The sequence below is a fragment of the Pollicipes pollicipes genome, unplaced genomic scaffold (genome assembly GCF_011947565.3).
Source record: "Pollicipes pollicipes isolate AB1234 unplaced genomic scaffold, Ppol_2.1 Scaffold_2555;HRSCAF=2994_pilon_pilon_pilon, whole genome shotgun sequence".
NCBI lineage: Eukaryota > Metazoa > Arthropoda > Thecostraca > Pollicipedomorpha > Pollicipedidae > Pollicipes > Pollicipes pollicipes.
The window spans coordinates 9,512,127-9,531,966 of record NW_023596136.1 but is presented as its reverse complement, the minus strand read 5'-3'; the positions used below and the strand labels follow the sequence as shown (position 1 = coordinate 9,531,966).

Genomic DNA, 19,840 nt, shown 5'->3' with positions numbered 1-19,840 from the left:
CAACAAATACTCGTAACCCAAATCTGCAGCACGCACCCCAAACACCAACCGTCACCAATCTCAATGATCAAAACAAACAAAAAAATGTAAAAGCTCCGTTCTTCATTGACAGAAATGGCACAAAAGCTACCAACTTATGACGTCAAATTACCATAAAAGTATGAAATGAACATACGTTTCTTTTGATGAGGAAGACTCAGTCTGCATTAAATGAATTCCAAGTATTGCTCAAAATCCAGCAGCTCTTTCATAAAATTTCACACTAGTTCTTATTTTATTATGGGCGACTAATTGCCTGAACTTTAAGGACCTTTAATTAAACCTCCTGATTAGGAAATCAAAGGCTAATGTGACGCAGATGATACGTATGCAATTTTCGCCTACCATAAACAAACATCTCTGACCCACATCACGCTTGCATTGGGTCTCCGCTGCTGGTTTAACGTCTTGAATTTAGTGTTTAAAAGAGCCGTGGGATCTAGAGCTTGGTTCGTGAGAAGCGTAGGTGTGTGATTTGTCTTGTGAAGGGAATTACAGAGACGCTCTAGCCTCAGAGAAATATTCAGCTTGTGTTTCTGAAGAGCTGACCCTATTATTGACACTCCTTGCCAGTTGGTGCAGGAAGAGATAGACTCAAAATAAAACTATAGTACAGTGGAAGTAATTTTGACTCGATTTAGGTTATCATGATGGCCATCGTAATTCCATCTGAAGCTTAATGTACATCATTAAGTATCCAATGCATTTTCTTTTGGCATGTATTACATTTATATCCATAAATATGTTGCTGCCTGGGCAAATGGATAGGCAGGTAATATACAAACAGAACAGATTGCCTATGTAAATAGAATGTGTTCCCAATAAGACATAATTGGCTGTCTATAGGTAGGAAGTCCCCTATGTATATATGGAATAGCCCAAGACTAACTGATAAACTCTTGTTACCAAGGCTTGATTGATTTTGAGCTTTTATTACATGTTTGTTTACTGCTATGTCAAAGAAACCTCATTGCTCTTAATTTTCTTTACAGCAAAACCATGGACCCACTGAAGATTGGCATCATAATAGGTATGACTTTGCATTACAGGTGGTAGAAGGGATTTCTAACTTTGCTTGCCAGTTGATTTTCAAGTCAAGTAATATCTCCTGTGTTGGATCTGGTGCATTCTATTTTAAATTTTGCATGCTGGCATCACAGAATTTTTAGAATACTGACATAAAAGCTGTTTGTATTTAATCTGTATGTTCAACTTAGAGAAAAGAAGAGGGTAAGTATTATTCAAACACTCTGCACATGCTCAGGCTTCATCAAGTTCTTCCTGTAGGCCTGTGCTCCAACTGCCTTTGAGGCTGCAGTGTGTGGGGTGGGGTGGCAGATGGACGTACCCCACTGATGTGTGTCCTGGGCCCCAGTGAGTGACCGGGCGGCGGCAGGCAGCTCAGCCGACCTGACTGGGCCCCGGCTCAGCGCGCTGCTCGAGGGCGGCGAACTCTTTGTGGCCAAGCTCGTCCAGCGGATGGTGGTGGCTGATGAGCGCGCCGACATACAGGTGTGACTCCCGCGACAGCAGGGACCCTCCCGAAACACTGACCAGCGTGTTCTGAGCTGCCGGACCCGTCTGTGGAGTGAACGGAGCGAATCCAGTCCGCCGGCGAGGTCCTGCTCGGAATAGCAGCTAATGAGCACCTGGGGCGAATGGGCCTGATCTGGCTAGGAGGGTCAGCTACACGTGGTGGCCAACGAGCTCCACTGTAATGGACGGTGCGACGAAGTCGCAAGACTTCGTTGCAGCCGACGCATTTGCGTGACCTCTGGAGGCCGGCGTCTGACGCGGCCTCTCCACTGTCTGCAGGCGGCCGTGACCGGGCTCTCGGACCGCTGTGACGTGCTGCTGACCTCGGGCGGCACGGGGTTTGCGGCGCGGGACGTGACGCCCGAGGCTGTGGCGCCGCTGCTGGAGCGGTCGGCGTCCGGCCTGCTGGCTGCCATGCTGCACGGCTCACTGGCCGTCACCCCGCTGGCCATGCTGTCGCGGTACGGCGGCGCCCGCGTTGCCCTCCCCTGGCTATGATGACGCGGTGTATCAGTGCCTAGCTAGTGCCCATCCCCGTGGTGTGGCCCCTTTTGCAGTAATAGCCACCTGCAGTCGTCGGCCGTCCTGAGTCCCTCTCATGTATCGGGGATCTGTGTAGGTGTACCTCCAGCTAAGATATTAAATAGGACGTTAACATGTCTCCACCTCCCGACCACTGGGCACCCTCGGGTCAGCGGGGTCTGAGCCGCCGTCCTGTGGCCGGCAGGCCGGTGGCCGGGGTGCGCGGCCGGTGTGTGGTGGTCACGCTGCCGGGCAGCCCCAAAGCGGCCGAGGAGTGCGTCCGGCTGCTGGCGCCCGGTCTGCCGCACGCCGTCGACCTGCTGCGGGACCGACGGACGCGCGTGGAGCATGTGCACCTGCAGCTGCAGAGCGATACCGTGCCCCAGCGGGCCACGCCGACCGCCGGCGGAGATGAGCACTACTGTCAGCACCAGCACCAGCACCAGCACCAGGCCGGCTCCACGGTACGACGCCCGCCACGAGGCTGTCGATGAGTCTTCCGCGCCCTGTTGCTTCGCGCCATGGTGCGATATGACAGGCTGCTCCTAAACAGCGGCGCCCAGAGGTGACACAGTGGAGCCGGCGGCGCCGCTCCTAAATAGCGGCGCCGTTGATTGAGCCGCGTGTCAGCGCCCGAGTCCCCCCGGCTCGAATCTCCGAGCTTCGTGAATCGACACCTGCGATGGCGGGGTGCGGCAGTCCGGTGGCCGCGCGCCAGGAGAGGCCCGTGACCTGCCCACCCCCGTCTGCGCCGCAGGTGGACCCATCTCAGGTGTCGCGCCGGCACCGCCGCTCGCCGTACCCCACCATCCCGCTGGCCAGGGCGCAGGAGGTCGTGATGGACGCCGTGGCTGGCTACGAGCGCTCCGTCGAGACGCTCAACATCACGTGAGTGGCCGTCTCTCGGAGAGGGCCGCCCGGTCTGGAGACGGACAGATGCGGGCTGGTCGGGTCTGTCGAAGTGAGTTGGAGTCAGCCGGGGATGCCCTGCGTGTGTCAATGTAAGTGGAGCCGGCTTGATGACTAGGACACTGTTCGACCGTGTGCACCCATGGAGAGGCTAGAGCCGGGAGCGGGATGGGAGGTCTTTGTCATGCTTTCAACAACACACTGATTATGTTTGGCCTAACGGATGGGATGTACCAGTACACCGTATTGTCCCGTGTCCCGTCCTCGTCCAGAAACTCGTCATTCGGTCGCTACTAACGTGCGTGTACTGCGAACCCACTGGCCAGAAGTCTGTGGCGCCTTGGGGCTGGTTCATACCATCTGGTTAGTTGACGCTTGCTCAGCCCGTGACCACCGTCGCTATCTGTTTCAGTGCCGCGCAGGACCGCGTGCTGGCAGAGGACATCGTGGCTAAGGTGCCACTGCCACCTTTCCCGGCCTCGGTGAAGGATGGCTACGCCGTCTGCTCGGCAGATGGTGTTGGCGTCAGACATGTGCTGGGTGCCTCCAACGCCGGTGTGGACGTAAGCAGAAGCAAGATGCGGAGATGGGCCCACTTCCGACGTCGAGTGTTTGCGCTGCCTGTGGCGTGCCGCGGCTCGTTCTCGCCGTCCGCGGACGTACCCGGCCCGCGCTGCGGCCGCTGACCCTCTGTGCGGTGCGCAGGGTGACGGCGCGGCGTCCACCGTGCGGCCCGGCACCTGCGTGCGCATTAGCACCGGCGCTGCCGTACCGGCCGGCGCTGACGCCGTCGTCATGGTGGAGCAGACCCGGCTGGCGGAGGCGTCCGAGGACGGCACGCGCGAGCTCACCGTGGAGATCCTGGAGGCGCCGCGCGCCGGCCAGGACATCAGGTCAGTGGGATGGCAGGGGTCAGGGGGCAGGAATCGGGTCAGAGGATGGCAGGGGTCAGATTAGAGAAGTGGTAGGAGCTAGGTTAGAGGAGCGGCAGGGATCAGGCCAGGGGATGGCAGGGACCAGCTCAGAAAAGTGGCAGGGGTCGGACCAGGGGCGTGGTGAAGCCAGGTTAGAGGAGCGGCAGAGATCAGGTCAGAAGTGGTTAGGGGTCAGGTTAGTGGAGCAACAGGTGTCAGGTTAGAGAAGCGGCAGGGGTCAGGACAGCGGGTGAACACATCAGTATAAAGACGGCAACGGAAGGAACGTAATGTGTACGCGGCAGATTTACCACCTGCGTGTTGCTGGCCCTTCCCAGCGACGTCATGACCGAGCGGTCAGCAGGATCGGCCGCCTTGTTAGGGGTCGCTGCCTGCTGCTGCGGGCTGCGACCGGCGCCTTCCCCGCACACCCGCCTGGTGTCCTCCGGCGCGTGTCGCTGAGATGTGCTCCCCCCTTAGTTGTTATGGCGTGCCCCTGCGATGTTCCCGTGCCTCTGTCGTGACGCGCCCCGCGGTGTTCCCGTACCACTGTCGTGACGCGCCCCGCGGTGTTCCCGTGCCTCTGTCGTGACGCGACCTGTGGCGTTTCCGTGCCACTGCCGTGGCGCGCCCCTGCGGTGTTCCCGTGCCTCTGTCGTGACGTGCTCTGTGGTGTTCTCGCGCCACTGTCGTGACGCGCCCTGTGGTGTTCCCGTGCCACTGTCTTGACGCGCCCCTGCTGTGTTCCCGTACCACCGTTGTGACGCGTCCCTGCTGTGTTCCCGTATCACTGTCGTGACGCGCCCCTGCTGTGTTCTCGCACCACTGTCGTGACGTGCCTCTGCTGTGTTCCCGTACCACTGTCGTGACGCGCCCCTGCTGTGTTCCCGTACTACTGTTGTGACGTGCCCCTGCTGTGTTTACGTACCACTGCCGTGACGCGCCCCTGCGGTATTCCCGTACCGCTGTCGTGACTTGCCCCTGCTGTGTTCCTGTACCACTGTTGTGACCCGTCCCTGCCCTGTTCCCGTATCACTGTCGTGACGCGCCCCTGCTGTGTTCCCGTATCACTGTCATGACGTGCTCCGTCTCGGTGCCGTTTCAGGCCGGTGGGTAGTGACATCGCCAAGGGCACCCTGGTGCTGGACTCCGGCCGCCGGCTCGGACCGTTCGAGCTCGCTTCGCTGGCTGCTGTCGGTGTCTGTCAGGTCACAGTGTTCAGGTGAGGGCCCGTCCCGTGCAGAGGTCAGGTCAGGGCACTGTGATATTAGGGGGGTGTGCTTTACCACTGCCACCTCAGTTGGGCTGGGAAGTATGTCCTGCCTAGTCATGTGTTGTATGTTGTCTGGATGTGTCATCACTTGCACCCGGCATGAGCTGACGGCGGCCAGAGGTGATGTGTTATGCCCTGTACCTGGCATGAGTTGACGGTGGCCAGAGGTGATGTGTTGTCTCCTGTACCTGGCATGAACTGACGGTGACTAGAGGTGATGTGTTATGCCCTGTACCTGGCGTGAGCTGACAGCGGCCAGAGGTGATGTGTTATGCCTTGTACCTGGCGTGAGCTGACGGTGGCCAGAGATGATGAGTTATCTCCTGTACCTGGCGTGAGCTGACGATGGCCAGAGGTGATGTCTTATCTCCTTTACCTGGCATGGGCTGCCGGTGACTAGAGGTGATGTCTTATCTCCTGTACCTGGCGTGAGCTGACGGTGGGCAGAGATGATGTGTTATGCCCTGTACCTGGCGTGAGCTGACGGTGACCAGAGGTGATGTGTTACCTCCTGTACCTGGCGTGAGCTGACGGTGGCCAGAGGTGATGTGTTATGCCCTGTACCTGGCGTGAGCTGACGGTGGCTAGAGGTGATGTCTTATCTCCTGTACCTGGCATGAGCTGACGGTGGCCAGAGGTGATGTGTTACCTCCTGTACCTGGCATGAGCTGACGGTGGCCAGAGGTGATGTCTTATCTCCTGTACCTGGCGTGAGCTGACGGTGGCTAGAGGTGATGTCTTATCTCCTGTACCTGGCGTGAGCTGACGGTGGCTAGAGGTGATGTCTTATCTCTTGTACCTGGCGTGAGCTGACGGTGGCTAGAGGTGATGTCTTATCTCCTGTACCTGGCATGAGCTGACGGTGGCCAGAGGTGATGTCTTATCTCCTGTACCTGGTGTGAGCTGACGGTGGCCAGAGGTGATGTCTTCCTGTACCTGGCATGAGCTGACGGTGGCTAGAGGTGATGTCTTATCTCCTGTACCTGGCGTGAGCTGACGGTGACCAGAGGTGATGTGTTACCTCCTGTACCTGGCGTGAGCTGACGGTGGCCAGAGGTGATGTCTTATCTCCTGTACCTGGCGTGAGCTGACGGTGGCCAGAGGTGATGTCTTATCTCCTGTACCTGGCATGAGCTGACGGTGGCCAGAGGTGATGTGTTATCTCCTGTACCTGGCGTGAGCTGACGGTGACCAGAGGTGATGTGTTACCTCCTGTACCTGGCGTGAGCTGACGGTGGCCAGAGGTGATGTGTTATGCCCTGTACCTGGCGTGAGCTGACGGTGGCTAGAGGTGATGTCTTATCTCCTGTACCTGGCATGAGCTGACGGTGGCCAGAGGTGATGTCTTATCTCCTGTACCTGGCGTGAGCTGACGGTGGCCAGAGGTGATGTCTTATCTCCTGTACCTGGCGTGAGCTGACGGTGGCCAGAGGTGATGTCTTATCTCCTGTACCTGGCATGAGCTGACGGTGGCCAGAGGTGATGTCTTATCTCCTGTACCTGGCGTGAGCTGACGGTGACCAGAGGTGATGTGTTACCTCCTGTACCTGGCGTGAGCTGACGGTGGCCAGAGGTGATGTGTTATGCCCTGTACCTGGCGTGAGCTGACGGTGGCTAGAGGTGATGTCTTATCTCCTGTACCTGGCGTGAGCTGACGGTGGCCAGAGGTGATGTCTTATCTCCTGTACCTGGCGTGAGCTGACGGTGACTAGAGGTGATGTGTTACCTCCTGTACCTGGCGTGAGCTGACGGTGGCTAGAGGTGATGTCTTATCTCCTGTACCTGGCGTGAGCTGACGGTGGCCAGAAGTGATGTCTTATCTCCTGTACCTGGCGTGAGCTGACGGCGACCAGAGGTGATGTGTTACCTCCTGTACCTGGCGTGAGCTGACGGTGGCCAGAGGTGATGTGTTATGCCCTGTACCTGGCGTGAGCTGACGGTGGCTAGAGGTGATGTCTTATCTCCTGTACCTGGCGTGAGCTGACGGTGGCCAGAGGTGATGTCTTATCTCCTGTACCTGGCGTGAGCTGACGGTGGCCAGAGGTGATGTCTTATCTCCTGTACCTGGCGTGAGCTGACGGTGGCCAGAGGTGATGTGTTATCTCCTGTACCTGGCATGAGCTGACGGTGGCCAGAGGTGATGTCTTATCTCCTGTACCTGGCGTGAGCTGACGGTGGCCAGAGATGATGTGTTATCTCCTGTACCTGGCATGAGCTGACGGTGGCCAGAGGTGATGTCTTATCTCCTGTACCTGGCGTGAGCTGACGGTGACCAGAGGTGATGTCTTATCTCCTGTACCTGGCGTGAGCTGACGGTGGCCAGAGGTGATGTCTTATCTCCTGTACCTGGCGTGAGCTGACGGTGGCCAGAGGTGATGTCTTATCTCCTGTACCTGGCGTGAGCTGACGGTGGCCAGAGGTGATGTCTTATCTCCTGTACCTGGCATGAGCTGACGGTGGCCAGAGGTGATGTCTTATCTCCTGTACCTGGCGTGAGCTGACGGTGGCCAGAGGTGATGTCATGCCCTGGCGTGAGCTGACGGTGGCCAGAGGTGATGTCTTATCTCCTGTACCTGGCGTGAGCTGACGGTGGCCAGAGGTGATGTCTTATCTCCTGTACCTGGCGTGAGCTGACGGTGGCCAGAGGTGATGTCTTATCTCCTGTACCTGGCATGAGCTGACGGTGGCCAGAGGTGATGTGTTATCTCCTGTACCTGGCATGAGCTGACGGTGGCCAGAGGTGATGTCTTATCTCCTGTACCTGGCGTGAGCTGACGGTGGCCAGAGGTGATGTCTTATCTCCTGTACCTGGCGTGAGCTGACGGTGGCCAGAGGTGATGTCTTATCTCCTGTACCTGGCGTGAGCTGACGGTGGCCAGAGGTGATGTGTTATCTCCTGTACCTGGCATGAGCTGACGGTGGCCAGAGGTGATGTCTTATCTCCTGTACCTGGCGTGAGCTGACGGTGGCCAGAGGTGATGTCTTATGCCCTGTACCTGGCGTGAGCTGACGGTGGCCAGAGGTGATGTCTTATCTCCTGTACCTGGCGTGAGCTGACGGTGGCCAGAGGTGATGTCTTATGCCCTGTACCTGGCGTGAGCTGACGGTGGCCAGAGGTGATGTCTTATCTCCTGTACCTGGCGTGAGCTGACGGTGGCCAGAGGTGATGTCTTATCTCCTGTACCTGGCGTGAGCTGACGGTGGCCAGAGGTGATGTGTTATCTCCTGTACCTGGCATGAGCTGACGGTGGCCAGAGGTGATGTCTTATCTCCTGTACCTGGCGTGAGCTGACGGTGGCCAGAGGGTGATGTCTTATGCCCTGTACCTGGCGTGAGCTGACGGTGGCCAGAGGTGATGTCTTATCTCCTGTACCTGGCGTGAGCTGACGGTGGCCAGAGGTGATGTCTTATCTCCTGTACCTGGCGTGAGCTGACGGTGGCCAGAGGTGATGTGTTATCTCCTGTACCTGGCGTGAGCTGACGGTGGCCAGAGGTGATGTCTTATCTCCTGTACCTGGCGTGAGCTGACGGTGGCCAGAGGTGATGTCTTATCTCCTGTACCTGGCGTGAGCTGACGGTGGCCAGAGGTGATGTCTTGCCGTACTGGTGAGCTGACGGGGGTTATCTCCTGTACCTGGCGTGAGCTGACGGTGGCCAGAGGTGATGTCTTATCTCCTGTACCTGGCGTGAGCTGACGGTGGCTAGAGGTGATGTCTTATCTCCTGTACCTGGCATGAGCTGACGGTGGCCAGAGGTGATGTCTTATCTCCTGTACCTGGCGTGAGCTGACGGTGGCCAGAGGTGATGTCTTATCTCCTGTACCTGGCGTGAGCTGACGGTGGCTAGAGGTGATGTCTTATCTCCTGTACCTGGCGTGAGCTGACGGTGGCCAGAGGTGATGTCTTATCTCCTGTACCTGGCGTGAGCTGACGGTGGCCAGAGGTGATGTCTTATCTCCTGTACCTGGCGTGAGCTGACGGTGGGCAGAGGTGATGTGTTATGCCCTGTACCTGGCGTGAGCTGACGGTGGCCAGAGGTGATGTCTTATCTCCTGTACCTGGCGTGAGCTGACGGTGGCTAGAGGTGATGTCTTATCTCCTGTACCTGGCGTGAGCTGACGGTGGCTAGAGGTGATGTCTTATCTCCTGTACCTGGCGTGAGCTGACGGTGGCCAGAGGTGATGTCTTATCTCCTGTACCTGGCGTGAGCTGACGGTGGCTAGAGGTGATGTCTTATCTCCTGTACCTGGCGTGAGCTGACGGTGGCCAGAGGTGATGTCTTATCTCCTGTACCTGGCGTGAGCTGACGGTGGCCAGAGGTGATGTCTTATCTCATGTACCTGGCATGAGCTGACGGTGGCCAGAGGTGATGTCTTATCTCCTGTACCTGGCATGAGCTGACGGTGGCCAGAGGTGATGTCTTATCTCCTGTACCTGGCGTGAGCTGACGGTGACTAGAGGTGATGTCTTATCTCCTGTACCTGGCATGAGCTGACGGTGGCTAGAGGTGATGTCTTATCTCCTGTACCTGGCGTGAGCTGACGGTGGCTAGAGGTGATGTCTTATCTCCTGTACCTGGCATGAGCTGACGGTGGCCAGAGGTGATGTCTTATCTCCTGTACCTGGCGTGAGCTGACGGTGGCTAGAGGTGATGTCTTATCTCCTGTACCTGGCGTGAGCTGACGGTGGCTAGAGGTGATGTCTTATCTCCTGTACCTGGCATGAGCTGACGGTGGCTAGAGGTGATGTCTTATCTCCTGTACCTGGCGTGAGCTGACGATGGCTAGAGGTGATGTGTTATCTCCTGTACCTGGCGTGAGCTGACGGTGGCTAGAGGTGATGTCTTATCTCCTGTACCTGGCGTGAGCTGACGATGGCTAGAGGTGATGTCTTATCTCCTGTACCTGGCGTGAGCTGACGGTGGCTAGAGGTGATGTCTTATCTCCTGTACCTGGCGTGAGCTGACGGTGGCCAGAGGTGATGTCTTATCTCCTGTACCTGGCGTGAGCTGACGGTGGCCAGAGGTGATGTCTTATCTCCTGTACCTGGCGTGAGCTGACGGTGGCCAGAGGTGATGTCTTATCTCCTGTACCTGGCGTGAGCTGACGGTGGCCAGAGGTGATGTCTTATCTCCTGTACCTGGCATGAGCTGACGGTGGCCAGAGGTGATGTCTTATCTCCTGTACCTGGCATGAGCTGACGGTGGCCAGAGGTGATGTCTTATCTCCTGTACCTGGCGTGAGCTGACGGTGGCTAGAGGTGATGTGTTATCTCCTGTACCTGGCGTGAGCTGACGGTGGCCAGAGGTGATGTCTTATCTCCTGTACCTGGCGTGAGCTGACGGTGGCCAGAGGTGATGTCTTATCTCCTGTACCTGGCGTGAGCTGACGGTGGCCAGAGGTGATGTCTTATCTCCTGTACCTGGCATGAGCTGACGGTGGCCAGAGGTGATGTCTTATCTCCTGTACCTGGCGTGAGCTGACGGTGGCCAGAGGTGATGTCTTATCTCCTGTACCTGGTGTGAGCTGACGGTGGCCAGAGGTGATGTCTTATCTCCTGTACCTGGCATGAGCTGACGGTGGCCAGAGGTGATGTCTTATCTCCTGTACCTGGCATGAGCTGACGGTGGCCAGAGGTGATGTCTTATCTCCTGTACCTGGCGTGAGCTGACGGTGGCCAGAGGTGATGTCTTATCTCCTGTACCTGGCATGAGCTGACGGTGGCCAGAGGTGATGTGTTATCTCCTGTACCTGGCGTGAGCTGACGGTGGCCAGAGGTGATGTCTTATCTCCTGTACCTGGCGTGAGCTGACGGTGGCCAGAGGTGATGTCTTATCTCCTGTACCTGGCATGAGCTGACGGTGGCCAGAGGTGATGTCTTATCTCCTGTACCTGGCGTGAGCTGACGGTGGCCAGAGGTGATGTCTTATCTCCTGTACCTGGCATGAGCTGACGGTGACTAGAGGTGATGTCTTATCTCCTGTACCTGGCGTGAGCTGACGGTGGCCAGAGGTGATGTCTTATCTCCTGTACCTGGCGTGAGCTGACGGTGGCCAGAGGTGATGTGTTATCTCCTGTACCTGGCGTGAGCTGACGGTGGCCAGAGGTGATGTCTTATCTCCTGTACCTGGCGTGAGCTGACGGTGGCCAGAGGTGATGTCTTATCTCCTGTACCTGGCGTGAGCTGACGGTGGCCAGAGGTGATGTCTTATCTCCTGTACCTGGCATGAGCTGACGGTGGCCAGAGGTGATGTCTTATCTCCTGTACCTGGCGTGAGCTGACGGTGGCCAGAGGTGATGTGTTATCTCCTGTACCTGGCGTGAGCTGACGGTGGCCAGAGGTGATGTCTTATCTCCTGTACCTGGCGTGAGCTGACGGTGGCCAGAGGTGATGTCTTATCTCCTGTACCTGGCGTGAGCTGACGGTGGCCAGAGGTGATGTCTTATCTCCTGTACCTGGCGTGAGCTGACGGTGGCCAGAGGTGATGTCTTATCTCCTGTACCTGGCGTGAGCTGACGGTGGCCAGAGGTGATGTCTTATCTCCTGTACCTGGCGTGAGCTGACGGTGGCCAGAGGTGATGTCTTATCTCCTGTACCTGGCGTGAGCTGACGGTGGCCAGAGGTGATGTCTTATCTCCTGTACCTGGCGTGAGCTGACGGTGGCCAGAGGTGATGTCTTATCTCCTGTACCTGGCGTGAGCTGACGGTGGCCAGAGGTGATGTCTTATCTCCTGTACCTGGCGTGAGCTGACGGTGGCCAGAGGTGATGTCTTATCTCCTGTACCTGGCGTGAGCTGACGGTGGCCAGAGGTGATGTCTTATCTCCTGTACCTGGCGTGAGCTGACGGTGGCCAGAGGTGATGTCTTATCTCCTGTACCTGGCGTGAGCTGACGGTGGCCAGAGGTGATGTCTTATCTCCTGTACCTGGCGTGAGCTGACGGTGGCCAGAGGTGATGTCTTATCTCCTGTACCTGGCGTGAGCTGACGGTGACTAGAGGTGATGTCTTATCTCCTGTACCTGGCATGAGCTGACGGTGGCCAGAGGTGATGTCTTATCTCCTGTACCTGACGTGAGCTGACGGTGGCCAGAGGTGATGTGTTATCTCCTGTACCTGGCGTGAGCTGACGGTGGGCAGAGGTGATGTCTTATCTCCTGTACCTGGCGTGAGCTGACGGTGGCCAGAGGTGATGTCTTATCTCCTGTACCTGGCATGAGCTGACGGTGGCCAGAGGTGATATCTTATCTCCTGTACCTGGCGTGAGCTGACGGTGGCCAGAGGTGATGTCTTATCTCCCGTACCTGGCGTGAGCTGACGGTGGCTAGAGGTGACGTCTTATCTCCCGTACCTGGCGTGAGCTGACGGTGACTAGAGGTGATGTCTTATCTCCTGTACCTGGCGTGAGCTGACGGTGACTAGAGGTGATGTCTTATCTCCTGTACCTGGCGTGAGCTGACGGTGACTAGAGGTGATGTCTTATCTCCTGTACCTGGCGTGAGCTGACGGTGGCCAGAGGTGATGTCTTATCTCCTGTACCTGGCGTGAGCTGACGGTGGCCAGAGGTGATGTCTTATCTCCTGTACCTGGCGTGAGCTGACGGTGGCCAGAGGTGATGTCTTATCTCCTGTACCTGGCGTGAGCTGACGGTGGCCAGAGGTGATGTGTTATCTCCTGTACCTGGCGTGAGCTGACGGTGGCCAGAGGTGATGTGTTATCTCCTGTACCTGGCGTGAGCTGACGGTGGCCAGAGGTGATGTCTTATCTCCTGTACCTGGCATGAGCTGACGGTGGCCAGAGGTGATGTCTTATCTCCTGTACCTGGCATGAGCTGACGGTGGCCAGAGGTGATGTCTTATCTCCTGTACCTGGCGTGAGCTGACGGTGGCCAGAGGTGATGTCTTATCTCCTGTACCTGGCGTGAGCTGACGGTGGCTAGAGGTGATGTCTTATCTCCTGTACCTGGCGTGAGCTGACGGTGGCTAGAGGTGATGTCTTATCTCCTGTACCTGGCGTGAGCTGACGGTGACTAGAGGTGATGTCTTATCTCCTGTACCTGGCGTGAGCTGACGGTGACTAGAGGTGATGTCTTATCTCCTGTACCTGGCGTGAGCTGACGGTGGCCAGAGGTGATGTCTTATCTCCTGTACCTGGCGTGAGCTGACGGTGGCCAGAGGTGATGTGTTATCTCCTGTACCTGGCGTGAGCTGACGGTGGCCAGAGGTGATGTGTTATCTCCTGTACCTGGCGTGAGCTGACGGTGGCCAGAGGTGATGTCTTATCTCCTGTACCTGGCATGAGCTGACGGTGGCCAGAGGTGATGTCTTATCTCCTGTACCTGGCGTGAGCTGACGGTGGCTAGAGGTGATGTCTTATCTCCTGTACCTGGCGTGAGCTGACGGTGACCTGGGGCTACGCAGCCGGCCGACCGTTGCCGTCATGTCGACGGGTAACGAGGTGCAGGAGCCGGGCCGGCCTCTGGAGCCCGGCCGGATCTACGACACAAACCGGCTGTCGTTGCTGGCTGCCCTGCCGGCCACCGGTGCTTGCGTCATCGACGCCGGCATCGCCATCGACGAGTGAGTGACGTCAGACGGGCGGCGTGATCGTGACCGGAAGGGATATGAAGACCTGATATATTGTCTGATGCCGGCTCCTGGCACGGGACTATTTTCCATTTGAGATGGGCCAGCATAATGTGCGTACATATTCACATTAAGAATTTAGGCATGTGCACCACTCAATTGCACAAATTGTCTGCGACCCTAGCTTCAGTCGTCAGTGAGGCTGAACTGGCGGGTTGTGATTCATTCACCTGTTGTCCGAGGCGCTGACAGTGGCGCGTGCCCGTGCGGCCAGGCCGGAGCAGCAGCTGGCGGGCCGGGATGTGCCTGCCCCCTGACCGTGAGCGGTGTCGGTGCGTCCAGGCCGGAGCAGCAGCTGGCGGGCCGGGGTGTGCCTGTCCCCTGACCGTGGGTGGTGTTGGTGCGGCCGGGCCGGAGCAGCAACTGGCGGGCCGGTGTGTGCCTGCCCCCTGACCGTGAGCGGTGTCGGTGCGGCCTGGCGGAGCAGCTGCTGGCGGGTCGGTGTGTGCCTGCCCCCTGACCGTGAGCGGTGTCGGTGCGTCCAGGCCGGAGCAGCAGCTGGCGGGCCGGGGTGTGCCTGTCCCCTGACCGTGGGTGGTGTTGGTGCGGCCGGGCCGGAGCAGCAACTGGCGGGCCGGTGTGTGCCTGCCCCCTGACCGTGAGCGGTGTCGGTGCGGCCAGGCCGGAGCAGCAGCTGGCAGCGCTCCGATCGGCGCTGCACCGCTCCGATGTGCTCGTCACCACTGGCGGCGTCTCCATGGGCGAGCGTGATCTGGTCAAGCGTCTTTTGACCGACGACCTCGGCGCCCAGGTCCACTTCGGCCGCGTCTTCATGAAGCCCGGGTCAGTGACGACCGGGGCTGGCCGACCTGGCCACCTGACTTGACCTCCGGACTTGACCTGCCCACCCAAACCAGCCTCTTGGTTTCAACTTGCCTGGTTGCCCTGCTTGGCCTGCTGAGCCTGACCTGACCTGATCCGCCGGAAGTGACTGGGGATCGGTGGCCGGTGCTATGTCAGGCCCACCCCAAGCGGTTGCAGCGGCTGAGGCTGCAGTCATATGCTGGATGATGAGATGAGCTGGCTTTGGCATGCAGTTTTGGTCGTGTTATTTTGTTGTATGGTTGTTGGGGGCAGTACATCTGGTCTAGATATGGATTGCGTCGAGCTTGCCTCTTGCGTCGTCACTGGTTGTTTGTCGGCCTGCGGTGTTGATCTCACGTTTGTGTCGTCGCCGGCCTTGCGCGCGGCGCTTCGCTGCCTTTGACTCACGCAGCCAGGACCGCTGACCTAGCGTGTCAACCACGCGTGACGGATGCCCGGCATGCATGTCTCGACGGGATGCTTTTGACCTGCCACTGGTGTGACCCGGGTCCACTGAATGTGCGCGCCCGGGTATCCCGGTCGCTCGCCCTCGGGTCGACCCCTGCAGTCGTCTGACGCGGCCCTGGCCGTTCGCAGCATGCCAACGACGTTCGCCACGCTGACGCTAGATGGCAGGTGCAAGTACGTGTTCGGTTTGCCTGGCAACCCGGTGTCGGCGGCGGTGTGCAGCGTGCTGCACGTGATGCCTGCCCTGCGAGCGATGGCCGGCCTGCGCGACTTCCAGTACAGCAAGCTCCGTGTGCAGGTGCGGGAGGGGCGCAGCTCTGCACCGCGGGCCAGGTGCGGGGGGCGCAGCTCTACACCGCGGGCCAGGTGCGGGAGGGGCGCAGCTCTGCACCGCGGGCCAGGTGCGGGGGGCGCAGCTCTACACCGCGGGCCAGGTGCGGGAGGGGCGCAGCTCTACACCGCGGGCCAGGTGCGGGAGGGGCGCAGCTCTACATCGCGGGCCAGGTGCGGGAGGGGTCGCAGCTCTGCACCGCGAGCCAGGTGCGGGGGGGTCGCAGCTCTGCACCGCGGGTCAGGTGCGGGGGGGTCGCAGCTCTACACCGCGGGTCAGGTGCGGGAGGGGCCGCAGCTCTGCACCGCGGGCCAGGTGCGGGGGGGGGGGGGCGCAGCTCTGCACCGCGGGCCAGGTGCGGGAGGGGCCGCAGCTCTGCACCGCGGGTCAGGTGCGGGGGGGGGGTCGCAGCTCTGCACCGCGGGTCAGGGTGGCCGGCGCCCCCTGTGGACGCCCGGTGCGCTCGCGGGAGAGGGAGCAGAGGCTCTGACCGTTGACGGGCTTCGTCCCAGATCTTTAAAGGTCTGTGCGCCGTAGCGTCACGGCAGTCTTTCATACGCCATGACTGAAACGGTGTGTGTTTTGGCGTCTGCACCTCGAACAGTCGGTATTTCGGTTTCGGCTTCTGCGTTAGTCTGTCCTCTGGCCTTGGTACCTGTATAAGTCCGTGTGGCGATGCCCGTGTCCATACACGGTTATCTGTGTGCCTGCACCCGTCTGTTCTGTGTGTGTTGGTGACAACCTGAAGTGGCCGCAATCGTTTGTATTCCGTTGCTAGTGTACCCAACAGTCTATATTGTGTTATATCGGGCAGTCTCTGTCCCGTCCCCTGCAGCTGGAGTCGGAGATTGATCTGGACCCGCGGTCCCAGTTTGTGCCGTGTTTCGGTGTCGATGTCCGTGACAGTCTCTGTCCCGTCCCCCGCAGCTGGAGTCGGAGATTGGTCTGGACCCGCGGTCCCAGCTTGTGCCGTGTTTTGGTGCTGATGTCCGTGACAGTCTGTGTCCCGTCCCCCGCAGCTGGAGTCGGAGATTGGTCTGGACCCGCGGTCCCAGTTTGTGCCGTGTTTTGGTGCTGATGTCCGTGACAGTCTCTGTCCCGTCCCCCGCAGCTGGAGTCGGAGGTTCGTCTGGACCCCCGCCCTGAGTTCGCGCGCGCCACTCTGACGCACTCCCAGACCGGCCGACTGCCGGTAGCGCGCGTTACAGGTCAGCCGCTTCCGCCCAAGCGTTGTCCTCGACGCTCGACCCCTACTCAGAGGGGCGGCTTGGTGTGCTGGCGTGGTGAGCTGCACGCGCGGAGGCAGACTCTCATGTCAACAGAAACGATGCGTTGTGATCACCGCTTGGCATGACAGCCATTTTTCTTAATTGCTTTTGGTACTATTTTTTATTGACTGTTGTTAACCCTCACAACGGCAAATGCTTGAACTTAGAAAACTTCTCGTCAAATGATGCCATGCGGACGTGGCAGTGTGCTGTGCGCGATCACTGATATTGGTGTAGCGGTTATCCTTGCTGCTCAATTATCGTTTTCTTGTTTTCACTTTGTTTTATTGATATTTTATCACAATGATCGTTTTCCCGTATTCACACAAAACTCGCTTTCAGTTTGGACGCATGATATGTATGGCTCCTGGCGTGTTCGCCCGTCTCGGCTCGCCACTGTTGTAGGCCTCCGCACAGCGCCGGCCGTCAGTGACAAGTCCCGCTGTATCGCACTGCGAGTCCCCACTGGGCCGCAGGCCTAAAGCGAGGCATGACTCGGTAGGCTTGTCTGCTCATGGGATTGTTTAGTATGCCTTCACATCGTCTGATCTGTGTGCTGAGTCGGAGCCCTCGTAGGCAGTGAGTGATGCGCCGGGTCTCGGTGGACTGAGCTGGGCGCTGCGTTTCCAGGCAGTCAGATGAGCAGTAACGTTCTGAGTCTGTGTCGGGCTGTGGCGCTGCTGGAATTGCCGGCCCGGACTGACCAGCGCGCCTCCCTGCCCGCTGGCGCCGAGGTCGACGCCATCGTTGTCTTCGGGCAGCTATGTACGTATCGCGTGCTGTCCTTCGGTTCGCCGAAGCGAACCACCGCCGATTGCCATGGGCTGGGGTAACGTTGGTTGGAGAGTTAACTGATTTTTCGGCGGTGGCGCTGGGTCGCCCAGCCTGCGTACAGCCAAAGGCCTCGCGTTAAAGTGCTTAAAGATGCTGTAAGCAGAATGGCATGGAACGTAGCGAGTAGGTGCAGCTCTGGCTGACTTGTGCTTGCTCCTGGTGCAGTCGGTGTCGGTTCGGAAAACGGGAGCGTCAGATCCGGCCGTGTGGTGACCTTGGGATGGTCTGACACCGCCCGGTGCTGCCCACAGGAGTGTCAGCTCCGGCCGTGTGGTGGCCCTGGGAGGGCCTGACACCGCCCGGTGCTGCCTACAGGAGTGTCAGCTCCGGCCGTGTGGTGACCCTGGGAGGGCCTGACACCGCCCGGTGCTGCCTACAGGAGTGTCAGCTCCGGCCGTGTGGTGACCCTGGGAGGGCCTGACACCGCCCGGTGCTGCCTACAGGAGTGTCAGCTCCGGCCGTGTGGTGACTCTGGGAAGGCCTGACACCGCCCGGTACTGCCCACAGGAGTGTCAGCTCCGGCCGTGTGGTGGCCCTGGGAGGGCCTGACACCGCCCGGTGCTGCCTACAGGAGTGTCGGCTCCGGCCGTGTGGTGACCCTGGGAGGGCCTAACACCGCCCGGTGCTGCCTACAGGAGTGTCAGCTCCGGCCGTGTGGTGACCCTGGGAGGGCCTGACACCGCCCGGTGCTGCCTACAGGAGTGTCAGCTCCGGCCGTGTGGTGACTCTGGGAAGGCCTGACACCGCCCGGTACTGCCCACAGGAGTGTCAGCTCCGGCCGTGTGGTGACCCTGGGAAGGCCTGACACCGCCTGGTGCTGCCCACAGGAGTATCAGCTCCGGCCGTGTGGTGACCCTGGGAGGGCCTGATACCGCCCTGTGCTGCCCACAGGAGCGTCAGCTCCGGCCAGGCGCTGCCGGTCATGTAGGACGAAGAATGCGCGGCTGACGGGTCTCCAGCGCTGCGCCGATCGGACGACGGGTCGAAATGGGCGTGGCGGGAAGGACCCGATGTTTTGAAGCTGCTGGGCCGGACGCGGTCCAGCAGCTGGTCATACATTGTCCGGCCGGATGCCAGCCCATGTATGATGTACTTGATACGTGATCGATTTTATACAGGAAATCATGTCACCTGGCTAGACTGACGCATGACGCTATCCGCGGCCGAAATTTGGTACCGCGGATATGTAATCACCTCATGGTGTGCCTGTATGAAGTGGCGGGTATCTGCATATTGGCAGCTGGGTATGCGGCTGTGGGCAGACCTGCAGACATTTAGGGAATCGCGTAACAATGTGTTCGGCCAGGGTACCTCGAACTTGGAACTTGGTAATGGGTCAAATGTCTTTGGGGGTTATATCTGTGTTTCGTATTAGTACACGAAATTAGATACGATGATGTGAATAGTATGCTATGGAACACCTTATTATGCTGAATAGATATTGGATCGACAGAGCATGAATGCATGACTGGGAGGTCTAAAATAATGACTTTTTGCATAGCTTCGAACGCCTACATAACTTCGCCAAAAAAATGCCACCCTTTTTATTAATTTCGAATGGCTTGCATGGGTAACGTTCGGTTCTGAGCACCAACTAAGGAAAGTCTCACGCGTGTGCCCTGAATCGTTCACTGAAGTGGTCCCGCATGATTCAACGGATCATATCGCTTTGGCCGTTTCACCGCACGGGACCGCGGATGTTGCAACATGCCGCACGCCGCTGTGGCACGACCGGCCTGGGCCTGGCTTGACCCTCGTTTGTCGGTTGTCTAGTGGCCTTTCCCATATCAGCCGGGTCAGACAATGCGCCCGCTGTGGAACCTGTACTCACTCACCGTGCAGTCGGTTCAGCATCTTACCCCAAACCACGAAGGCAGCATCATGCGGGGGGGGGGGGGGTTGAAAGTGACGGGCGTCCCGTCGAAGCGGCCGCCTCCAACACCACAGAACCTGTCGTTCGTGCGTGGCGTTTGGCTGCTGTCAACACTGCGACCGACCCGCCATGCTGATGAACGCGTCGGCGTCACACCGCGACCAACGGCGGCCGCGGCGGGGGGCCGGCCGCCGCCGGCGCGGCAGCAGCAGACCACTGCAGCAGAGTCGCCAACGCGGCGTGGCCGACCGAGCACAGCGAGCTACAGAGGGGCAGGACGCTGGCGCTCCGCCCCGGTGTGGTGGCCAGCAGCCTGCAGGGCAGTAGGGAGACGCGCATGAGCCAGGCGCCCGTGTAGTACGACCCTTAAACCGCACCGCGCCCTTAAACCCCGGCCAGGACAGACCGGAGCGGAAGGCACAACTGAG

At 59.0% G+C, this 19,840-nt stretch overlaps 1 protein-coding gene and 1 long non-coding RNA gene across 2 annotated transcripts; both read left to right on the top strand.

The window, feature by feature from the left end:
• Positions 1-397: 397 nt before the first annotated feature.
• LOC119109658 (uncharacterized) lies at positions 398-1,502 on the top strand. Its single transcript, XR_005095446.1, has 3 exons — positions 398-505; positions 1,032-1,069; positions 1,415-1,502. It is a non-coding gene; the product is annotated as an uncharacterized LOC119109658 (long non-coding RNA).
• Positions 1,503-1,506: 4 nt separating this feature from the next.
• On the top strand, positions 1,507-18,985 carry LOC119108466 (gephyrin). The gene is made up of 13 exons (XM_037232038.1): positions 1,507-1,551; positions 1,855-2,036; positions 2,303-2,561; positions 2,855-2,985; positions 3,419-3,569; positions 3,712-3,899; positions 5,026-5,142; positions 13,610-13,768; positions 14,456-14,617; positions 15,236-15,404; positions 16,549-16,645; positions 17,336-17,470; positions 18,431-18,985. Coding segments are annotated over exons 1-13 (1,785 nt in total). The 5' UTR covers positions 1,507-1,518; the 3' UTR covers positions 18,433-18,985.
• The last annotated feature ends 855 nt before the right edge of the window (positions 18,986-19,840 follow it).

Bases quoted from the DNA above. Each gene is read 5' to 3' on its own strand.
- LOC119108466 (XM_037232038.1), top strand. From the start codon at position 1,519: ATGGTGGTGGCTGATGAGCGCGCCGACATACAG. The intron at 2,037-2,302 runs GTACGGCGGCGC...TGTGGCCGGCAG, and splicing joins CCGCTGGCCATGCTGTCGCG to GCCGGTGGCCGGGGTGCGCG. The intron at 2,562-2,854 runs GTACGACGCCCG...TCTGCGCCGCAG, and splicing joins AGCACCAGGCCGGCTCCACG to GTGGACCCATCTCAGGTGTC.